This window comes from Nerophis lumbriciformis, linkage group LG11 (assembly GCF_033978685.3).
Source record: "Nerophis lumbriciformis linkage group LG11, RoL_Nlum_v2.1, whole genome shotgun sequence".
Taxonomy (NCBI): Eukaryota; Metazoa; Chordata; class Actinopteri; order Syngnathiformes; family Syngnathidae; genus Nerophis; species Nerophis lumbriciformis.
In genome coordinates this window covers 28,085,828-28,102,861 of record NC_084558.2, presented here as the reverse complement: position 1 = coordinate 28,102,861, position 17,034 = coordinate 28,085,828, and the positions used below count along the sequence as shown (strand labels likewise).

The 17,034-nt window shown below is 40.2% G+C and overlaps 1 protein-coding gene across 1 annotated transcript in view; it reads right to left on the bottom strand.

Annotated features, from left to right (window-relative positions):
* Positions 1-742: 742 nt before the first annotated feature.
* The window catches only part of stmn2b (stathmin 2b), a 20,831-nt gene continuing 4,539 nt past the window's right edge, over positions 743-17,034 (bottom strand). Inside the window, exons 2-5 of the mRNA XM_061966926.2 lie at positions 6,945-7,040; positions 5,355-5,527; positions 4,920-5,111; positions 743-2,408 (exon numbers count right to left, since the gene is read on the bottom strand). Of these exons, the coding sequence (XP_061822910.1) occupies positions 2,349-2,408; positions 4,920-5,111; positions 5,355-5,527; positions 6,945-7,040 (521 nt within the window). The 3' untranslated portion in view covers positions 743-2,348. The remainder of the gene's footprint in view (positions 2,409-4,919; positions 5,112-5,354; positions 5,528-6,944; positions 7,041-17,034) is intronic.

Genomic DNA, 17,034 nt, shown 5'->3' with positions numbered 1-17,034 from the left:
TGCACCAGTAAAAAAACATGGTAACACTTTAGTATGGGGAACATATTCACCATTAATTAGTTGCTTATTAACATGCAAATTAGTAACATATTGGCTCTTAACTAGTTATTATTAAGTACTTATTAATGCCTTATTCGGCATGGCCTTATTATAACCCTAACCCTCTAACCCTAACCAAATAACTCTAAATTAAGTCTTTGTTACTTAGAATATGTTCCCCTAGTGTCCAAAAAACTCTAAATTAAGTCTTTGTTACTTAGAATATATTCCCCTAGTGTCCAAAAAACTCTAAATTAAGTCTTCGTTACTTAGAATATGTTCCCCTAGTGTCCAAAAAACTCTAAATTAAGTCTTTGTTACTTAGAATATGTTCCCCATACTAAAGTGTTACCAAAAACATACAACTTTGTCTTGAATTTGAAAAAAAAAACATAATTATATTTTTCACTAAAGAAGGGTTCGGTGAGTGCGCATATGAAACTGGTGGGGTCCGGTACCTCCACAAAGGTTAAGAACCACTGGTCTAGTGGGACAGGCGAAAGTTAAGTCGGAGAAAATGCAGTCGTTTATAAATTATTTAATGTTTCTCTGGGGCCCGGTAGCAAATGCGTCACGGTCCCTCGACCGTCGGTTGGGGACCACTGATTCAGGGGATCTCTATTGATACATACTTGACCACAAACAACAAAAAGCCACATTTATTTGCACAGGTTGACAATAAAAAACTCACCCAGGCGTAATGTTTGTAATTGAACCCCAAATCTTTATTAACCACTGCTTGCTCACAAAGATATACAGTATGTGGAGAGAGGGTTAACACACGAATGAATAGAGAAAGAGAGAGAAAGGGTTGGTTTGGGGTCGCCTGGGACAAACTGGTCAAATGTCAGTGCATTATTATCGTCATCACACGGCACACACATCTGCAGCCTTTTTCCTAAACTCGGTACTGTTCTACACACTACTGTGCAACAACGTGTCGCTAACCAATGGGGTTCAACCTCCGGTTTCAAGACCCCCCTTGGTTCTTGCAAGCCCCCTTGATAGATATCGACCTCCAAGTGTGCTGAAATCCCTGTGAAAAGATGAGTTACTATGTGTTTTCTCAGCCATCTTTATATGCTTCCGTTTTATTGGTGTGTGCTATGCTAGACACGTGACTGTACAAAGGGACGAGGCCTAGCTTTATGCCATATGACCTAATTCATTTTGCATGCAGCGCCAAAAAATGTGCTACGATTGGCTGAAAAGCCCGCCAATCTTGCGGCGAGCATCGAGAAAAACATTAATAAATTATTTAAAGCTGCTCAGCTCAGAATTAGTCGATTTGTTGGTAGATTGCTGCGCGTTGTCCGCCTGTACACGGACATTCTTGAATGCGTCACTAGAAGCCACGTGACAACGCTCGCCTCTCCAATTGGTCGGCGGGAGAATGTAAACAGGAAAAAGTGGATGCAGCGAGTGTACACGCGCGGATTTTTTTAAATGACTAAAGTTGACAAAGTAGACTAGGAAGCAACCGAGTGCAAATTACTGTGTAGAAAAGATGCTCCATTACAGCCGGGGGGATGACATGCTGACGGCTAACATGCAAAACCGGTGACGCGTTGGCTAAATCACCGCTGACTACCCTGAATGGTTCATTTGGTAAGTTCTGTTGGTCTGTACCTGTGTTAACACATGCCCTGGGGCTGGCTTCTATTAGGGCGCTAGTGACGCCAAAAAGGGATGTATAAATGCTATCTTGCCCACCAGACACTCACAAGCTTAAACACTATTTGTCTGGAGAGAAAAAAAAAATCGATTTTAGTGTTCAGGCTGGCAATGGTGATGATTTGCAGCGGAATGAGTGTGCAAAGGGACAAAAAGGTTGATGAAGGGCCTTGCAAACAGTCACAGCAAACATGAGCTAGCTGGCAAACTCACAACAAACACCTAAGCCTGCTACCGCACCACAAAAACAACGTAAAATAATGCAATCACATCCATTTAAATGCAAGGAGAGTGGTGTCCAGAACAAAATGTCACACAATCAATACTTTTGCTGCTTGTCTCGTAACAAAAAAAGAAGTATTTACAAAACCGTTCTGATTCATTCTGCTTGGGAAGATTAACGTGTGAGATTTGATCATTTTTTTCTTGGTATTGATTCTTTTGCAGTTTTCAAAATCCACCCCCAAACACCCCCCGCCATGATGCTGTGTGGTGCTTTCAGAGCAGTAACATGAGAGGGGGCAGTATGGCAAAGGGGGGGGAGACGGGCGGGGTTGGAGGTGGCCGCTAAGAACCTTGGGCGGGGTGGAGTGATAATAATAATGATGGTGGCGGTGATGGTGATGGTGGGCTCCTCACGCTGTCACCTCCTCTTTCAATTCCTTGTTCCTGCGCACCTCCTGAGCGTGCTTCTCCTGTGGAAAAGAAAACACAAGTCAACTTCTCGTCCGCTTGAACTTTTTCCCAACCGTGATGGCTTCACATCACGGATGAGGTCCTCGTCCCCGAGCTAGTCCCCTGTCTCATTGTTGCATCAGCCTCTCTGTCAGACCATTCTGTGTTTACCAACGCTCACGGCCCCCTTGATGCATGGGCTTACCTGAGCTGATGCCCAGGGGCCCCCACCCAATCAGGGCCCACCCGATTTTGACGGCGGAATGCAATGGTTGGTGTTCATAGCTGTCAATCATACACAGCGCTGCTTCGCCTAGCAATTGTGTACTCTCTCTCTGAGCCGCCTTGTTTTTTCCCACTGCTACGAGCGGGTGTGAAAGGCTAGCGTCCTGACTACTGAGCTAAAAGCACAGACAATCTCTCTAATCTTACTGCACATCCATGTTGCTATGTTTTCAAACAAGCAGGAGACATATTTTTATGGACATTTTAGAAGCAGTCGTGCAGTGCATCAACATTGGAACCACTTTTTTTTGTTTTTACAGCTGAAGGTGCGCTCATTGGAGAGAGGCTGCACATACCTCGTCTTTTTTTTTTTTTAAATATAAGAAATATTGTAATAATATACTGTATTAAATGTGAAATAAACGAATGTCATTAAAATATTATTAAGTGACACCAAAACGCATACATTAGATTTGCTTTAATGAGTCCTTAAAGGCCTACTGAAATGCGATTTTCTTATTTAAACGGGGATAGCAGGTCCATTCTATGTGTCATACTTGATCATTTCGCGATATTGCCATATTTTTGCTGAAAGGATTTAGTAGAGAACATTGACGATAAAGTTCGCAACTTTTGGTCGCTGATAAAAAAGCCTTGCCTGTACCGGAAGTAGCAGACGATATGCGCGTGACGTCACAGGTTGTGGAGCTCCTCACATCTGCACATTGTTTACAATCATGGCCACCAGCAGCGAGAGCGATTCGGACCGAGAAAGCGACGATTTCCCCATTAATTTGAGCGAGGATGAAAGATTTGTGAATGAGGAAAGTGAGAGTGAAGGACTAGAGGGCAGTGGGAGCGATTCAGATAGGGAAGATGCTGTGAGAGGCGGGTGGGACCTGATATTCAGCTGGGAATGACTAAAACAGTAAATAAACACAATATACTCTATTAGCCACAACACAACTAGGCTTATATTTAATATGCCACAAATGAATCCCGCATAACAAACACCTCCCCCCTCCCGTCCATATAACCCGCCAATACAACTCAAACACCTGCACAACACACTCAATCCCACAGCCCAAAGTACCGTTCACCTCCCCAAAGTTCATACAGCACAAAGTTATTTATTTATATTTCCCCAAAGTCCCCAAAGTTACGTACGTGACATGCACATAGTGGCACGCACGTACGGGCAAGCGATCAAATGTTTGGAAGCCGCAGCTGCATGCGTACTCACGGTACCGCATCTGCATATCCAACTCAAAGTCCTCCTGGTAAGAGTCTCTGTTGTCCCAGTTCTCCACAGGCCAATGGTAAAGCTTGACTGTCATCTTCCGGGAATGTAAACAATGAAACACCGGCACAACAGTCAGGGGGTGCATTCTACGGGGGTGCGTTATCCGGCACAACACCTGCCGCAATACACCGCTTCCCACCTACAGCTTTCTTCTTTGCTGTCTCCATTGTTCATTGAACCAATTGCAAAAGATTCACCAACACAGATGTCCAGAATACTGTGGAATTTTGCGATGAAAACAGACGACTTAATAGCTGGCCACCATGCTGTCCCAAAATGTCCTCTACAATCCGTGTCGTCACGCGCTGACGTCATCATACCGAGACGTTTTCAGCAGCATATTTCGCGCGAAATTTAAAATTGCTAACCCGGCCGTATTGGCATGTGTTGCAATGTTAAGATTTCATCATTGATATATAAACTATCAGACTGCGTGGTCAGTAGTAGTGGGTTTCAGTAGGCCTTTAAGTCCTCTAGCAGCTATAAAATTATGAAATGATTTTCCTGAATGGATGATATGTCTAATATTTTTTATTTCTGACCGTCCAAAATGTTGACACAAACATGTTGGACGAAGGATTCTCGTCTGTCTATCGTCCGTCCTTTTGTAGCGCCAGCGCCGATCCTGCAGCCGTGTGTGGAACGGTCAGTTTGCACGTCCTTCTGACATGTGCTGAATAAAACGCAAAATAGTGCTCGCAAAACGGTAATGAGTGTTGATAAATCACAATGCGTGTGCTAAATAATGATATTTACATCTTATCCTCCCAGTATTGCGGGCGCTTTGTTGATCAGCATTTATTTTACATATTAATGAAGACTGAGGCGCAAAATAGATTGCACGTCTTATTCTGCTCACTTGAGCGACGCAATACACTTTGCACAGGTTTGCACGTGTTTTAATACACGCAAACCTTTAGTAAATCAGGCCCATAGTGTTGTGTTCCATTCCTTGATGCTACGTTGTTGTGGCAAGAAAGTGCATGACTGACGGGCGCCTCACCCTCTCCTGGAGGCGCTCCATGAGGGCGCCCAGGTAGGCCTGCCGGTTCTCCTCGATCTGCTCCATCTTCATCTGGAGCTTCTCCTCGGCCATGCGGCTGAAGTTGCTGTTCTCCTCCATGGCCTTCATCAGCACGTCGCGCTCGTGCTCGCGCTTCTCGGCCAGGCTGCGGAGCACCTGCGCCTCCTGGGACTGAACATTGCAGGGAATTAATCATTTCTGTTGATGTTGGCCACTGTAATTGCGGCCATGTTTGACGGGGTGTCTTGCTAGGCTGTGTTATTGATTAGTTAGCACTGAGCAGGCAAGCAATGAGAGTCTAGTCATCCAATAGTTGGTGACTTTATATGTCTCCATGTAGAAACCCATAATCATTTTTTAGGGGAGGACTTGGCTAAAATGACTTAAAAAGCAATACATCCAAAATGTCCTTACTCTCCTGCGGTCCTCGGCTGCCTCCAGCTTCTTCTGGATTTCCTCCAGGGAAATGTCCCTTTTGGGTGGATTGGTGACGCAGTGGGTAGCGTCGGACACTGGTGAGGACGGCTTGAGGATGACCTCGAAAGCCTGACCTGAGGCCCGCTTGTTGATGGGCTTGATGTCCAGGTCTGTGGGTTTAATGAAAAAAAAAAAAAACACAAAGAAGATTAGGACGTTAGTCCAGCAGTATAACGTCTTATCTCATCAGTAGTACTGTATTTTCCAGACTATAAGCCGAACCCACTAAATAAAATAAAAAATAAAATGTTTTTCATATATTAGCTGCACCAGACTATAAGCCGCAGATATATACCGGTACATTGTGAAATGAGATATTTACATAGAAAGATTTTAAATGTTTATTTACATACCTTAATTGTTCTTAAACAGTAAAACGGATCACATAAAAATCATTGATGTCTTTATTCATCCTTTATGAGACATATAAGATTTGTTCTTTTTTTAATAATAATAATGATAATTTAAGAATCATAATAATATCATGACCTGCTTTGTGGTTAGTGTCCGCCCTGAGACTGGAAGTTCGTGAGTTCAAACCCCGGCCAAGTCATACCAAAGACTATACAAATAGGACCCATTGCCTCCCTGCTTGGCGCTCAGCATCAAGGGTTGGGATTGGGGGTTAAATCACGAAAATGATTCCCAAGCGCGGCCACCGCTGCTGCTCATTGCTCCCCTCACCTCCCAGGGGGTAAACATGGGGATGGGTCAAATGCAGAGAGTAATTTCACCACACCTGGTGTGTGTGTGAATATTGTTGGGACATTAACTTTAACTTAACTTTTTAATAAGGCTCAAGACGTTTATCAGGATTCTTTTTCCTTGTCTTTTGTAAACACTTTGAGTTTGAACAGTTTCTCAAAGTAGATCATTTTGACTTCGACTTCCGTTTTATTGTCATTCAAATTTGAACTTTACAGTACAGATAAGAACAACATTTTGTTGCATTAGCTAATGGTAGTGCAGAATAAAAAATCAATAAGGTGCAGATATAAATAAATAGATTACTGTACAGATAAATTGCACTATTGCACTTTTGCATATCCATCCACGTTTATGGATGTTTGTTATATTGTCTTTATATTCCAGCCAGTTAATCCATTTTTGGGGGGAATTGAGGGGATTATTATGATGCGTTCAAGAGTTTTACGGCCTGAGGGAAGAAGCTGTTACAGAACCTGGAGGTTCTGCTACGGAGGCTGCGGAACCTCTTTCTAGAGTCCAGCAGTGAAAACAGTCCTTGGTGGGGGTGGGAGGAGTTTCTGCAGATTTTCTGAACCCTGGTCTGAGTACATTGTTTGATTTATTTGCTTAATCCATTCCATAATTTAGCCGTTGGCAAAGAAAAATCCTTAGATTAGCCGCACCTTTGTATAAACCGCAGGGTTCAAAGCTTGGGAAAAAAGTAGCAGCTTATAGGGTACTTTTAAATATAATAAAAGAGTCATTAAATACATTGCTATTTAAAAGAGTTATAGTGAATGAAAGGATAACAAGATGGCAGCTAACGTCGTCGACGCTCACCTTCAAAGTCACCCAGGGTGTTCTTGCGCATGTCGGGGTACAGACAGGAGCAGATGAGCGAGAAGACGGAAATCTCCTTCATCTTTTCCTTGTAGGCTGCCAGGACAAAAGAGGAAACGTTTGATGTGTTACCATGTGGTGTGTGTGTGTGTGTGTGTGTGTGTGTGTGTGTGTGTGTGTGTGTGTGTGTGTGTGTGTGTGTGTGTGTGTGTGTGTGTGTGTGTGTGTGTGTGTGTGTGCTAGCCAGGATGATAAAATATCATTAACCCACTTTCCTCTTCGCGGGTGCACTTTGATGTAAACACTTCCTGGGGAATATTCATCATCATCCTCATCAAACCTGCTGTTTTTTTACTGTTGTCATTTTGCCGGCTTCGCCACCCCCCAACAATAAAGTCTTTGGTCTTTCCCTTGGGGACTTTGTGCATGTCGTTTGCATTTCATTTTCTTGTATTATTTATTCACGGGAACGAACCACAGCCCCTTTTTCTGCCTCTCTGCTGTTGTGTTGCACAAATATCAGTTCTCCGAATGTGTTTATCTTCTATGTCTCTCAGAGGCATTACTTCATTGCCATCATCATGCAGGACGCCCACACTGCCGTCTAAGTATGCAATAATACAATAAATTCTTTATTAATTTATTTTATCTGATGACACTGGGGATGGGTTGATTGGCAACACTAAATTGGACCTAGTGTGTGAATGTGAGTGTGAATGTTGTCTGTCTATCTGTGTTGGCCCTGCGATGAGGTGGCGACTTGTCCAGGGTGTACACTGCCTTCCGCCCGAATGCAGCTGAGATAGGCTCCAGCACCCCCCGCGACCCCGAACGGGACAAGCGGTAGAAAATGGATGGGTGGATGGACACTAATTGTATTCATAACACAACGCTAAGATGTGGAGGTAAAATGTAGATTAACATATAGTCATTTGATTTGGATTACTTTTAGCACAACACAATTGTAAATACTGTGTACTCTTTTTGGTGTGTAATGTCTGTTACTATACTCTATTGTTTTCCATTAGGTCTATCCTATCCTGTTGTTATTTTAATTTTCTTCCTTTATTTCAATACTGTTCTTTAAATTCACGTTTTGTCTTGTTCATGCTGTATATATGTTTAAACTGTGGTATTTTTCAGATGGCGGATGAATCTAATCTATGCTAGCCTTAAGTGGTCTCCTGCATCCTTCAGTTTTCAAGACTTTGGACGAAAAGACTTGGGACACGTTCTAAGGTAGACATTTAGGACAGATGATAATGCTCAATTTTGTCAAGTTTTAGTACAGAGCTTCCAGTTTATTCTTCTGCATCATACTGAGCAGTGCTGTGTTACCTTACTAAGCTGAATTTTTATTTTGTGTTTTAATTTTAGATTTTTCAAAAAAATAAAACAAAACTGGTGGTTTACCATGAATTGATTAACGTGGACCCCGACTTAAACAAGTTGAAAAACCTATTCGGGTGTTACCATTTAGTGGTCAATTGGACGGAATATGTACTGTACTGTGCAATCTACTAATAAAAGTCTCAATCAATCAATCAAAAGGCTTTTATTATCGTACCGGTAGGTTTGTCCCAACTTTTTCCACTTCTGATACCTTGAGCCTTGAATATTGGCCGATATTGATACTGATATTGATCCGCGACAAAATCAGCATGAATCGTACATGTTTGTATTATTTTGTCTTGGAGAATGTTAGAAAAGGTTGGATTAAGTGAAACTACTCAAACAGAGAACAGCCGTAGCTATAAAAAAAATACTAAGCAATTTATTATGAACTGTCTGGAATGGACTAATGCTGTCTTCAGTGATCAGAATAACTCAAGAAGTTGAATGATGCGGACATGTTTCTAAAACGCTAAAACGATTTTGTATCTGTAAGTATTATGCAACTATAATCATGTGATACTTATTTAAGGTGACAAATGCTGCAATATTGTTCAATTAAAGCAGTTATTTTCAATTAGTGGGGCAGGCCCCTGGGGGTGCGATGCGATCCCAGGAGCCTGCTTTATCAGTATCCTACTTCAAACCCAGCTTCGAAAAGCTGTGCACGACAATGTTGCTCATTAATCCTGATTTTCTCATTTTGATTTAAAAAAAAATCTGCACACATTGCTCTATTCGCAGTCCAGCTTTGCACAAATGCGCGATTTAACCCGATACTTATCGTATGTAGACACCCTACCAAAAATGTCCCCTTGCCACACTTTAGACACTCCTCAACTAAAGATTACACACAATAAGTTACCGTCATTGCACTTGGCAAAGAAAGTGCTTCGCCTACAGTTTTAAGCAACTCGCCAACTTTCATTCTGTGTTTTTTGGCACCCGTTGCACTTCAGCTCGTAAGCACAGCGACATTGCCCTGCAGGAAGCGTTAACTCAAGAACTCCAGCAATGCGATCGCTTTCGCGCGGCGCAGACAGGCAGACGCCACACGGTAATGCGATCATCCCGTGCATGCTACTCTCTCAAGACCTTGATAGATAGAAGCTCTCCGTCTCCCTGAGGAGAAACAGGAGGATGGAAGTGGAGGAAAGGTTGTGGGTGCCAGCGACCCAGCAAACACCCAATGGACCCTCAAGTCTTCATATAAGACCCTTAAGACATCCCAATGGCTCCACCTCACAGAACACTGACAATTCGCTGATCATGCTATTTTGTTGGCTTCACGCAAAAGGCCAGTCACGCGGTGAAAGGTAATTTGGGTTAAGTGCCTGTAACGGCGCTGATTGACAGCTTCTACTGCGGCGAGGATGAACTGACAGTTTCGATTGCTTCCGAGCGAGGAGGAGGAAAATGGAGTCTATTACCAATGCATCGCTGCAAATTTAATTTCACCCTTTATAACGTGAAAGATGACTTCTCCACTTCTCGCCGTCTCTCTCTCGTTATAGTCTGAAAATTCAAACTGTACTTTCTTTGTGCTACAGTGCATCTGTAAAATATTCACAGCACTTCACTTTTACACATTCGGTTTGGAATACATTCATTTTTGTGCAATGCAGCAATGTACAGAGACATCGGGGATGAAAACCAACCAGATGGCGCTTGAGAGGTGCCGGAAAGAGGAATGAGCCAAACTGCCCAAAGATAGGTGTGCCAAACTTGTGGCATCGTATTCTAAAAGACTTGAGGCTGTCATTGCTGCCAAATGTGCATCAACAAAAAACAGTATTTCTTGTATGTTGTCACGTGACTTGTTCACGGAAGTGAAAACCAGTGGTGGTCAACCAAGCCAAGATTGCTGTTGTGCAGCAAGCAGTAAACTCTCTGAGTACGCAAGGGGTCTATATCTTCCTGCAAAAAGCAGATAGAAGCAAAAATTATAACTATGTAAAGGAGTAGATCCCTATACTTTATCAAAAAATCATGTGTCGAGTGAAATCAAGGATTATTCATCCGTGGACTTCCCAGACGTATCGAATTATCTTTCGCTCCAGATGCCATTAAACATGACGAAACAGATAAAATCTTGAAAAATCATAGAGGCCTCCAACTTCTTTGAGTGTGGCTGAGTCAAGGAAATTGTTATCATAAGACTCTCCCGGACAGTGTAAATATGGATCATTTGTACTCGAGTAAGGTTGCATTTCATGATTAAAATTTGCGTCTTGCGAGGACCCGTCCATGTGAACAAACGATGACGATATAGCACCCGACAGCTGACACCAGTGACTGCATATCCATGTAACAAACTAACAATTAACATATGTACTCTGACACGTTTGTGTACAAAATGAGCAAGTGGGGAGACATAGAAGTACCTTTCCTGACAGAGCATTGACCCTGACTTTCTGGTTTCTGTTTGTTAAAAAATTTAAATATCAAGAGTAATATGTCAGTGGGAAATACTAAACGTTTAAAGTATATAAAACAAACTTTTAACAAAGTGATCACTGCAAACTTGTGCGTTCTTCGACTCAGCTGCTCCCTTGGACTGGAGTGGGTGTCATTTTTCTTGTCGTCTTTCCTATAATCTCGCACTCTTCCGCCCCTCTTAATTACCTCTTGAGGAACTCTGAACAAACGTTTATCCTTTTCGTGATTTGAAGTGTTTGTACAGCCGAAAACAGCGCAAACATAGGGCATTTTTCTTCAAGAAAGGCTAAATCTGCATTATGCTGCTCTCACCCTCCCGCCCGCTTGACCACCACACATATTTAATGGGCCGGACGTGACGTCATGTAAATCCAAGCAATTGCTGTGAACACTTATGTACATGGGATTTTTTAAATTATTTTTTTTATAAATTTGTAAAATTAAAAAACAAACTGTTCACATTGCCATTATTGGGTATTGTGTGTAGAATGTTAAGGACACAAATTAATGTATTCACTTTTGGAATAAGGCTGTAACATAATGTGGAAAAAGTGAAGTGCTGTGAATGTAAATTAGGATGCTTATAGCGACATAAAACAAATAATGGTTAAAAAAAAAAAGATGTATGATTAAATACCCTCAGGAACATTTAGCCCCTGGCTAAATTGGGGCCCTATGAAGACGTATTATATATTTTGAGACTTCCCATTTGATGTATGTTTTGTAGAAATACGGGAAAGACATTCTATCCATTTTCTACCGCTTATTCCCTTCGGGGTCACGGGGGGCGCTGGAGCCTATCTCAGCTACAATCGGGCGGAAGGCGGGGTACACCCTGGACAAGTCGCCTCCTCATCACAGGGCCAACACAGATAGACAGACAACATTCACACTCACATTCACACACTAGGGCCAATTTAGTGTTGCCAATCAACCTATCCCCAGGTGCATGTCTTTGGAGGTGGGAGGAAGCTGGAGAAATTGTTCAATAATATATTTTTGTGTGTAAAAATAACACATTTACAAACCTTCCTAACACAACTCGACCTGTGGACCAAACCTAGTAAGACTAGCACTAATGCTGCACGCCACTGGGGACAGTGAGCACGTTGAGGTAAATGTGCCACTTTGTTTTTAACAGTGACAGAGCAGGAAGGGGCTAGGAATAGGAAAACAATGTGTTTAAATTTCATATAAAGCGCCCTGGCCATTAATCATTAACATTTTACATGTGCTTATTCTCACAAATGGGGACTCGTCAGATCTTGGTGGGTCCTACGCATAGCGTATGATCTTTGTATTGTGAGGGGCGAGGGGCGATGGAGTGACACGTCTTCACTTGTTTATCTTCTCTATCTAACCATCTGTATGGAGTGTTTATGTGCTGGTGATGGATGGTGTTACCAGTACATCAAATATGTGCAATATTCAAATGTGACACTTGTGCCTTTCTGTGTTTCTCATTTACATATTTCTATATTAGTGCTTTAATTACTTATTCTTCTTATGATTTTCCAGTGCTTCTGAAGGATTGATTTTGATTGACTTTACCTTGTTGTTTTTCTGGCCAGAGGCGTAACTCCCTACTTTTTAAGGAGTATTGTATGTAAACACATAACAGGCACCGAGGTACACCAAGCCCACCAGCGAGCTTAGCACAGCCAAGCAACATTGGGGCTAGTTTACCCAAAAACAGACTACACTTTAAAGGTGCCCAAAAAATCCCATCCAAATCGCAATTTTTATTATTTTTTTATTCTAAATCAAGTCTTCTTTTTTTTAAGATAATACAAATTTAAAAAAATGTATTTTTCATATAGTTTTTTTTAATTTATTGTTTCAATAAAAAAAACATTTTGAAGAGCTTTTGTAACCTGTTTTGAAAAGGTTTTATTATTTTTATACCTAATAATATAATGCGAAAATTGTGTTGAATTGAAAATTGATTCTGAATCAAATCATCATCCTAAGAATCTATAATGCATCGTGAGTTGCTGTAATATTTACATCCCTACTGCACATTGACAGCTCAATTATGCAGCTCCTCATATTAAAATAACTTTAAGAGTAGATTTGTGCACTAATGATAACATTTCACCATGTATTTAGTGTAATTGGATTGTGAAGAAATAATGGTTTAAGAATTATTTGTATTATTATTTCACAAGAAAAGATTCACTTATTGTATCATAAAAATTAGGAAAACATAAAAAAGGGAAAAGGTAATAAATACAATAATAATAAATAATAAAATTGTTTTCTTCATCCCTGATGATATATGTTAGTCGTTCTAGTTTGATGCAATTACACAGTTCCTAGAAGAAGAAGGAGGAAATACTACTTTTACTCCATTCCATCATCATATTTATGTATTTCTATTGCTTACTGCTAAATTGTCAGAGAGAGTCCAACGTAAGCACTTGTGACAATTGACTCCATTTCCCCAATCAAAAAAAGCCTGGTGGTCACATGATCTCTCACCTGTGATTCTCATCAACCATTCATACTGTGATAGTAGAAACCTTGTATTAATTAATTATATCTATCTATGGTTGTGGGTGTGTTATGTCATTGTTTTTAATGTGTGACTTTTCAAATTGCAAATATTTAAAGATTTTTTTTTTTCAGAAATTAGATACTTCTGCCATAAGTCAAAAGAGAGCGAGGTTCTATGTTGACAGGGTTCCCTTAACTTTTATACACATTTTTTATTCCACAATCTAAATCCTCCATCTTTATTGCCAGTAAAGTATTGCCAAAAACAGTATTGTGAGATTGTCTTGTGTTTGCCAAATCAAGGTAGTATTTTTAAGAAAATTATCTTCTTTTCCTCAACACTACTGTCTGAATAGTACATATAGAAATTTAGTGACTGACCCTGAAGTGGACTTTTGAAGGTGATGTCAACTGTGCAGCCAGATAGTAACATCTGAGATTGGGAAGTGTTTGAAGTCGTCACCGATCATAGAGCAAGTACAATAATTTTACACGGACTCTGGTTAAATTCACAAAATCCGTTATCATGAAATGGTACTTTAGGTATTTGTAGTAGCGAAGGAAGGGTTTGAAAATAACATAAAAACTTTGATAAAATCTGTTTATTTTTCTAATCCTCAATATACTGTAAGTAATAGTCAAGACCATCAATCCAATTGTTTTGTTGTGCATTTTGGAGTTACTTTAATGCAGAGGTATGTAAAACCTTCAATTGTTGTAGTAAAGGGACGAGTGACTACGGTGTTATTTAAAGGGGTCCTATTATACAAAACTAGAGATGTCCGATAATGTTTTTTTTTTTATTAAATCAACATAAAACACACAATATACACTTCAATTAGTGCACCAACCCAAAAAACCTTCCTCCCCCATTTGCACTCATTCACACTCATTCACACAAAAGGGTTGTTTCTTTCTGTTATTAATATTCTGGTTCCTACATTATATGTCAATATATATCAATACAGTCTGCAAGGGATACAATCCGTTAGCACACATGATTGTGCGTGCTGCTGGTCCACTAATAGTACTAACCTTTAACAGTTAATTTTACTAATTTTCATTAATTACTAGTTTCAATGTAACTGTTTTTATACTGTTTTACTTTATTTTTTATTCAAGAAAATGTTTTGAATTTATTTATCTTATTTTATTTTATTAATTTTTTTGAAAAGTACCTTATTTTCACCATACCTGGTTGTCCAAATCAGGCATAATAATGTGTTAATTCCACGACTGTATATATCGGTTGATATCGGTATCGGTTGATATCGGTATCGGTAATTAAAGAGTTGGACAATATCGGAATATCGGATATCGGCAAAAAGCCATTATCGGACATCCCTATACAAAACCAACCTTTCTTGCCGGTTTGGTGCCTGTTTTTTGTGTAATTGGGATCCCCATAAGTCAAAAAATGTAAAAGTAAACCACAGAGTCATGGCGACGACATTTATAAAACAATCTTGCCTTCTTCCAAACATTCCCCAAACAAGCCGTTTAGAATTTGAAACTTTAGTGACATATTTTGCCTAAGTTGCATTTAAATAAATTAAATCATTTTAAACTGCCATACGTACAGATTGCCTTATATGTTGCCATCGCTTCCCAGCAGGCACAAGACATTGATACAACGTTGATTATACGTATATGTTTTTAAAACTGACTTTGAAAAAACATTGCAAAATAATTGTATTTGTAAATTAAGACACAGTTGATGTATAACGTTGGATCCACGTTGTTGGTTGGAAAATGATCAAATTTCAATGGTCAAATCAATTTCTCAAACTGACATTGAATAAATGTCGTCAAAAAGAATGTTGTTTCAACGTTGTTTTTGTGTTGTAAAATATTGGTTGGGAAATGACCATAATTCAATGACCAAGTCAACGTCAGAACCCAACATTGATTAAACATTGTCAAAAAGCATGTTGTTACAACGTTAGGTTTGAGTTGCTCAACGTCAGGACCTAATTCAAAAATTTCTAAACGTTGTTTTAATGTCTTGTGCCTGCTGGGTTATTAACACATTATAATGGGACTGTGAATGTAGTTTGTTGTCCCAACAAGTTGGCATCGTAACTCTGCTTGAACACGCCTGGGGCCTCATGTACAAAGATTTGCACGGCTTTACTACTAAATATGGACGTAGTATCAAATCTAGAAAATGGCGTACACCAGTAAAAATCCAGATGATCCAAAAGTGTTGCACGCACAAATCCAAGCACAATTCTTTGTTCCATCGCAATTTACTCAAAATTGACCACAGACGTGTGTGTGGCTTGGCACGCCAAGACCCTTATAAATATGCAAATCATACTAAAGGTAGCCATGTGACTGAGAACAGCGTGCGCTGCTCAATGAGAACTCAGTTGCTGAGTTGCTTCTTTCTCCTGCTATGGAAAACAGCACACAGGCTAAAAGAAGAAAAAAAATAGTCGGACATCAGAAACAAAGAAAGTGAAGAAGAAGTTGGATGTACATCGCCAAAATAGACACACGTTTGAAAAGATAATCGCTTAGCTTGCTACAACTGTGTCCGTTCCGGGATACAAAAGAAGTTGACTCTTGTTTGAGTACTCAATGTATTATTACAATATACAAGCAAGGACTGTCGCAGACGTACAGTACGTGACAGAATCGGCCCCAGCGGTCTCGTGTGCCGCCACCCGCTTCTGCTGCTGCCCACTGCAGTCACAGGAAGACATTGTGGCGAAATGATCATCGAGATCAGTGGTTCTCAAACTTTTTTCACCAAGTACCACCTCAGAAAACCAAGTACTACCATAATGACCAACATTAAAATATCGTAGCGTAGTAGGTCCAACTATTCATTAAAAACAAGGCAGAGGTTTTATTTAAGTACATCTAATATTTTTGGCCACATTACACACAGTTTGAAAAGTAACACTGTGTTTGAATATTGGAAAATAAAAATAATCAAGTCATTCTTTGGTGTACCACAAGATGAAGCCCACGTACCACCAGTACCACAGCTTGAGAATCACTGACCTAGACAAATTAACATACTGTACGTACTGTATATGTGTATTCTGCCCAAATGCAGCTGAGATAGGCTCCAGCGACCCCGAAAAGGGACAAGCGGTAGAAAATGGATGGATGGATGGATGTGTATATATATATATATATATATATATATATATATATATATATATATATATATATATATAATGTATGTATGTATGTATGTATGTATGTATGTATGTACAGTATGTCCTCACAAATAGTAATATTTAGCGAAAAAGTGAATTTTATGTCCTTGCCTTGATCTTTTTTACATTGTTAAAATCAAATGTGGCCGAGCCCAAATGTCGGAGTGGGTAGTGGGGGGTGGGAGAGGCGTAATTGTTCATATGTCTCTGATGGGCACATCAATCAGTCTGATGCGTAAAAGTTTGCACTTTTTAATGTGAACTGTTGCCCAGCATCACTTATTTGTGTAGCTAAAGTATGCACAGCCTGTAGAAATGTGATTACGACAGCTATGAAGTTGCCGTGAGGCAGCGCACATTTCCACGTCAATGTCAGTTTTGATACATTTCCTCTTTGCTATGAAAAAGGGTGTACTGCAGGTTTTTGTGCGCAAGCAAGCTTTGTACATGAGACCCCTGGTCTGCCAGTGAACGTGTTGCCAACTTAGCAACTTTGTATTTTAAACCCTCTTTATTATGTTTAAAAATTATGCTGGATTACATGTACAGGTTAATATGCTCTAATGAAGCAAAATTATCATCAAATCTTG